The sequence below is a fragment of the Barbus barbus genome (assembly GCF_936440315.1).
Source record: "Barbus barbus genome assembly, chromosome: 1".
Classification (NCBI taxonomy): Eukaryota; Metazoa; Chordata; class Actinopteri; order Cypriniformes; family Cyprinidae; genus Barbus; species Barbus barbus.
Genome location: NC_136729.1, coordinates 21,609,431 through 21,616,594, shown reverse-complemented (window position 1 = coordinate 21,616,594; position 7,164 = coordinate 21,609,431). Strand labels below are relative to the sequence as shown.

The 7,164-nt window shown below is 40.4% G+C and overlaps 1 protein-coding gene across 1 annotated transcript; it reads left to right on the top strand.

Moving 5' to 3' along the window:
• The first annotated feature begins 1,047 nt into the window (after positions 1-1,047).
• LOC306868674 (Iroquois homeobox protein 5a) lies at positions 1,048-4,886 on the top strand. Its single transcript, XM_079414959.1, has 3 exons — positions 1,048-1,671; positions 2,806-3,211; positions 3,696-4,886. The coding sequence occupies exons 1-3, from the start codon at positions 1,432-1,434 to the stop codon at positions 4,385-4,387; spliced, it is 1,338 nt and encodes a 445-aa protein (XP_079271085.1). The 5' UTR covers positions 1,048-1,431; the 3' UTR covers positions 4,388-4,886.
• Positions 4,887-7,164: the final 2,278 nt, after the last annotated feature.

Below are 7,164 nucleotides of genomic sequence, written 5' to 3'. Positions count from 1 at the left end.
TTGTGATGACGTAAAATAAAAATGGTTCTTAATGCATTTTTATCTAGGCTAAATAAAATATTAAAGATGTATCTCCTGTTATTTCTTAGTAGGCCTATATACATACAATATAGTCTGCGAGCAAATAGAATAAAATACATGAGGATATTCTCCGCTGCAGAGGAATATATCTGTTTGAATCAAAGGGGTTTAGAGCTCCTGGTCGTGATGGATTTGCCGTGGTTCATATGGTCTTAATCTGTCTGCGCTTGGGGCTTTGGTGTAAAGGAGAAGAAGATCTGGTTTGTTCCGGGATCTAAGGCGAAAACTGTCCAGCAGACAAATCGGTTAACACCTGTCAAAAGTTACTTCTTCACTTTCTTACTGCTGAGACTTGATAAGCGCGCATACAGTCACTTTAGGTTCTTTGTTTCTGAAAAATTAGAGAAAATCGTCTTTCAAAAACTATTGTGTAAAAAGCCTATTGTTTCCCAATCTATAATTTTATACAAAGAGGCAGTAAAATATAGAGTACCTCCAAATTATCCATGAAAACTGGCAAACGCATGACACTTAGAAAACAAATCCGTGTTCAGCTTACTTAAGGTACGATGGATCAGTCTATCGCGCATTAAAAAAAAAAGAAAAAGAAAAAAAAAATGTAGGCTGATTCTACAAGTTTGAAATGAGCGACGAGAACACAAACGAAGAACTGCAAACAGTACTTGTAGCGTCTCCTGTCGTATTTGGCAAGCCGTCCCCAAGAAGATAACAGTCCGTTTGTTATTAATCATGTGTGAAAATGAAGGCTTCGTGTATTTAGAAAATGAGGAAAGTTGAAGTTGATGTACTGGTTCGCATGAGACCGCCATCCAGGGGCTCTAGCTACTCAGTCTAAGGCATTGAGGCTTGTTAGAGACAAAAATAGGGGGATAGCGGGGGAGATTGTTAGTGAGTGCCAGGGTACGAATGAGAGAGAGAGAGAGAGAGAGAGAGAGAGAGAGAGAGAGAGAGAAACGATTCAGGCTGGGCTGCTGTAACCCAGCTCCAGCTTGCCTTTCCTTCGATGACTACACCCCGAGAGGAGGAGCGAGAGGCTCATAGTAGGCGTCAGAATCCTCAATTTCCAATTTAGCATCCTGGCAGGACACTCTCCGAAGCAAAGCCCCATCCGAGAGCAAAAAAACTTGTCCCGCGCGCTCGGCATGAGAGTCACGGCGCGCGCAGAGAGTGAGAGAGCGCCTCGAAAATCCGCGTGTAAATCTGACAACGACTGATTAACGAGTGCGAAGTCTATGCATTTGTCGTTCTCTTTTATTTCCATCACTGCTATCAGCGTGACGAGACGGGACGAAGGTCTGTTTACTCGGAACTCTATGAGCGAGCGCAAAGAGCGCGTGAGAGTTTGAGGGAGAAGAACTCAAGTGAGAAGCTTCTATTTGGATCTTCACCATGGCGTACCCTCAGGGCTACTTGTATCAGCCATCCGCCTCTTTGGCGCTCTATTCGTGTCCTGCCTACAGTACAAGCATGATATCGGGACCCCGGACAGAGGAGCTAGGGAGATCTTCCTCTGGCTCTGCTTTCGCTCCCTATGCCGGATCTACAGCGTTCACCAGCGCCTCGCCAGGCTACAATTCCCATCTCCCGTACAGCGCTGATGCGGCCGCCGCCACTTTCACTTCTTATGTGGTGAGTCCGCTATTCACTGTCTTATTTTTCTACTTTTAGAAGTTGCCGGATAATTTTTTTCTTTACGCTTTGTTGTAATGCATGTTGTGTTGTAATGCATGTTGTGTTGCAAGACTGAGACACACAGTAATCATTTGCGCAACATCTGCGGTTTTAGCAATCAAATATGTATTCGCGAATTTTGGCTGGGTTTCGTGACACTTTAAATAAAATATATTGCAGTACAATTTTTTTAAACAACCATTTTTTTTTTAAAATAAAAAAAAAAAATATATATATATATATATATATATATATATATATATATATATATATATATATATATATATATATATATATATATATATATATGTTCTCAAACAGACATTACAACAAAAAAAATTATAATGTTCTCCACACATTATAAAGCATTCACTTCGAATTCTAGAAAGGCAAAATATTCGCGTATTTACTGAATTATATATATATATATATATATATATATATATATATATATATATATATCCTACATAATTATTTTTGTTGTCATTTGTGGCAGTACGACTTCCTCAGTTCTGTGGGCTGCAGGCGAGCAATATTCCTGATTTCAAAAGGAATACATTATCAGTTGCTCCCCATTTGTCTTTAACCATGTATTTAGTCAAATGCACTACTTAAAGGAAACATGTCCTACCGGCTATTTAAATGTGAACTGCTTGCACGTAAGCCAGTGCTGGTTAATGCGTGTACAACACACTGTCAGATGACCCCACATAAAGCTGCAACTTCTAATTAGCTGGCTAATCTGAAAATAAACATTGTCAAAAGTCATTTTAGCTGTCGAAGGGAGATTTATGATCGTTAACAAAGAGGAGGGATTTTGGATGGAAAGTTGTGAAATTGGATTTCAAAATAATTCTTGCTGAGGGGAATGAGGCAACTGACAAATTTTAAATGATAGACTGCGTAGCCCCACGGCCTTACGCTTTACTGTTTTGATTAATTTGATTTAAAGTGTGACATGCATGTGTGTGCGCGAGAGTGTGTTTGTTTATGGTGTGTTTGCGTAAGTGATCTGTAACCGATCCTACATTGTGCGCAGGTGTCCATAAACTGATATTTTGCTAATAAAACCATTGGTTTGGCTCCTTGCAGAGCTCGCCGTATGACCACACGACAGGCATGGCCGGATCTATAGGGTATCATCCTTACGCTGCTCCCTTGGGCTCGTACCCGTATGGAGACCCAGCTTACCGCAAGAATGCTACCCGGGACGCCACAGCCACTTTGAAAGCTTGGCTTAGCGAGCACCGGAAAAACCCGTACCCCACCAAAGGCGAGAAGATCATGCTGGCCATCATCACGAAAATGACCCTCACTCAAGTGTCCACCTGGTTCGCCAACGCCAGGAGGAGGCTAAAGAAGGAGAACAAGATGACCTGGACCCCACGGAACCGGAGCGAGGACGAGGAGGAGGACGAAAACATTGATCTCGAGAAAAACGACGACGACGAGCCAAACAAGCCCACGGACAAGGGAGACTCCACAGACACAGAGGCAGGTCTGTGGAAAAATCATAAATTTTTCATCGCAGTCGTTTCCACTCCGGGCGCAAAATTGATTGCTGGTTAATGGTGGTATATTATTTATAATGGGAGAATTGCTTTAAATAATAATCACCTTGAACTCCTCTAATTTGACTTCTTATGGACTGAGAATTGCTGGTGACGTATGGTGTTTTGCACTTCATTTATCTCGAGCTGCATAATAAGGACACAGCTGGCGCACGGCATCTCATTTAGAGCTATAATAACACCAGCCATATTTTATTATTATTATTATTATTGATAACAATAATAATACATGTTAAATGACTTTTAAATTGCACAGAAATACATTTAATTATTATGTTTTTTAATTGTGAAACCAAGCATACACCATAATGTGCATGCAATATTTATCTCTTTCTCAAAAATTATATATTATATTATTGTCAACAATTTTGTTTTATAATTTTTATTTATTTTTTTATTTTTTACTTTCAGATCATAAACTCATCAACCCAGGGGAGCTACCATGCGACAGGTTTAAAGACGAGTCTCATGCTAAAGATCTTGATCCACCTTTGACAGACTCGGAATTAAAAGACACAGAGGAGAGGACGGATTTGCTCGCCGAGCAAGCAAAACCCACCACATCTTCTCCCTCCGTCCTACAGAGAGGGAACGATCTCATGACGCAAGAAAAGCCCTCAGAACCGGGCCACGCCGCGAGCACGGGGAACAGCAACGTAACGTCTGTTATTCATTCTCCCCCTTCGGCGCCCAAACCCAAACTCTGGTCTCTAGCCGAGATCGCCACGTCCTCAGACAGGTGCAAAGGGAGCAGTGAGGCTCCACAGGCCGCGGGGCTGGGTCAAAGCACAGTCATAGCCAGCGCTGCCTCGCCGACCCGTTCCTCCCCTCAGTGCCCTCTCCCTAATAACACTGTCCTTTCTCGGCCTATTTACTACACGTCCCCTTTTTACCCAGGCTACACGAACTATAGCACTTTCGGACACCTCCACAGCAGCCACGGCACCAACACCAGCTCCACGGCACATTTCAATGGATTAAGCCAGACAGTTTTAAACAGAGCCGAGGCTCTGGTAAGAGAGAGCAAAGTAAGAAGCCAAACGCAGGTAGATCTTTGTAAAGACTCACCTTATGAGCTAAAGAAAGGTATGTCAAACATTTAATACCGGATTCATCGCCAATCACACGGACATTTATTTATTATTTGTGGTTGCTTAAAGAAGAAGCAAAAGAAGACGCATTCTGAATTAAAAGGAAAAAAATAAAAAAATCCGAGGACAATTATTTTCTGAGTAAATGCTTATCCTCAAAATCTTAGTTTCTGAATGGTTAATCAAGAGGATGTAACTTTTAAGAATTGTCTTAAACGCTGCAGCCACCTGAGTCTATTTGTATTAAAGACTAATATGTATATTTAATGTAGCATTTTGTATTTAAAATGGACAATACACTATCTTTGAAGTAAATTATGGAAAAGAAAATGTGTGCAGCGATTGATTTGGGAGTTTGCATGCATGTTAATGAGAATTTGATAGCTGCACAATTTAAAGCGATATTATTTATTTGCGAACGTGACATCATGACCGGACAGATAGGCTGTTATTGCTAAACGCTTAAATGCAGAGTAAAGCAGTGTTATAATACTTGTACATGTTTACCCCTAAAAAAAACAAACAAAAAAACAAACAAAAACAAGCAAGGGCGGCACATTTTGAAACTCAGGCGCTTTGGGAAAAGCTATATGAAGACGGGGCTCTTTGTCGGTTGCTGTTAAGATTTTACTCAAGTTTTTTTCCCGATAGCATTCGGTCGGGGCAATGCTCATCTCTCTTTTGCAAACAGAGAGATGCCTCGACGGATGAATATTGATATGACAACACCGGCAAAAGTGTCGAGCAGTCATTTAACCCAATTACATTCCAACCGCGTCGTGTTATATGCAAAGCAATCAGGTGGCGAACTCCAGTAATGAGTTCGATTTTATGCCAAATTTAGACCTCATTACTATTTCCTAGGCGTGGCAAAGTGGTTAGAGGCGCGCGGCGATGCGGAGTGGGTCTGGGAGCATACTGCTCTGTTATATCATTAAATGGTAGGATAGGCTTAATAGTGCTTTGGATTATAGACGCTGATGGCTTTCAAGAGTGTAGCCAAGGTGCCGTGACAAGCAAATGTCCACCTGGCATGGCCTGTCCCTTAGTACTGCCCTGCACCTTTACCCTCACCCGCAGGTAGGTGTCACACTTGCTCTTAATTTCGAGGCCTGACTCTATAGGAGACTGCTAGTGAACCCTTTTCACTCGCAGATAAACAGATAACCTGACGGAACATTATAAAGAAGGTTAAAAAATGTTTATGTGCTTTAGCAATTACAGAAAGAGTTATCGAGATACAAATTGGCACGCAAAGATTGCAATTAATATTAATAATAAACAAAGATTTCAATTGATTTAGTTATACATGTTAAGCTATTTCAGTCCCCAAATTAAAACACAACAAAACTATAAATTATACAACTCTTTGGAGCATAGGCCTAATAATAAATTATTTATTTTGTCGTTCGTTGCAAATCATTTGTATCATTTAACACGTTTCCATTAAATTATAATTATTCTGCAATATTAATATCATTAATAGACTTGCCTTTCAGTTTCGAAGTATGGCCTACTTAAAATGGACACGGACAATTAGATTTTTTAGCACATCCTATATATAGGACTGATATTTTCAGCATTTCATCTAAAAAATAATGCATCGTCTGCATTGAATTATAACCAGAAATGTTTAACAACAACAACAATAATACTACTACTAATAATAATAATAGACGTGAGGACAGGAAGCGACTCCATTCAGTCGGAGGTCGTGTCATTAATCTCTATAGTTTACTTTGCGCACTCCAGTTGAAAAGTCCCCTGGGTTTCATTTAATTCCCCTGGCTCTAATGTCCTTCCCCGGCAGCAGAGCGGGTGAGGGGCCAGCTATATTTAATCTCTCGGAGTGGGATGGAGCTGCCGATGCACCACATCAGCCCGCTAAATAGCATAATTATGTTTTTCTTTGCTGATCCCTCTAGGAGTTGAAGCATTCGATGCAATGCCCCGTGTGTGCATAAGCCCTTCTAGAAGTTTAAAAAGCAGCAATTTATATTCTCGAAGACAGATGGTTACATTTTCCTCCCGAATTAATCTAATAAACATTCATTCGCCTGAGTTGTTACATTTTTTTTTTAGAAAATATCCTCTCTCCTAATGCTGATATTCCAGGATTAAATATTGAAATATCGATCATTTACGATCTCATTTTACGCATGATGGAAATCAATTGGATATTTCAACTGGTAAACGGGGATTGTGTAAAAGCTGATTTCTACGGCTTTAGACACAATAGGGTGAGTCTTTTGAACACACCGAAGATGCCTAATGTACTCTGTAAAGGTGGTGTGAACTTCAAATAAAATCGCATGGCTATAATGCAAAAATAAAACCTATTTAACTTTCAGAAATTTTCAAAGTTCAATCACTAACACGTGACTTAAATCAGCGATTGTCTATTTTAATTTGCTGTGTTAAGGGTATAGGCTATTATTATAACGAAATACCATTTGTTATTCAATCTATTGTCGGTAATTGTTTTAGTCTGCAGCCTGTATATTAAAATCATGCATACCCTAGCCTATTTTAAACACAGGTTTCAATTATCTTCAGCGTGGCACAATGTATTAATCCAGTAAGCTTTTAGATTCGGCTCTGCCGGCCCATGCTTTTCTAAGAATGAATAACCGCACGAACTCCGTAATGATCCCTCACGACTTTGTTCAACTTTTTTCCCGCGTCTCTCTCTCTCTCTCTCTTCCAGTTGAATGGGTCTCAGTCTCATTGTTCGTAAGGGATCCAGTCACTGTGTGTGCATGTCAAGAGAGAGCAAGACAGTTCCCACG

Coding starts and splice junctions, on each gene's coding strand:
- LOC306868674 (XM_079414959.1), top strand. CDS start 1,432: ATGGCGTACCCTCAGGGCTACTTGTATCAGCCATCCGCCTCTTTGGCG. Junction 1,672..2,805: donor CCACTTTCACTTCTTATGTG/GTGAGTCCGCTA, acceptor GGCTCCTTGCAG/AGCTCGCCGTATGACCACAC. Junction 3,212..3,695: donor CTCCACAGACACAGAGGCAG/GTCTGTGGAAAA, acceptor TTTTACTTTCAG/ATCATAAACTCATCAACCCA.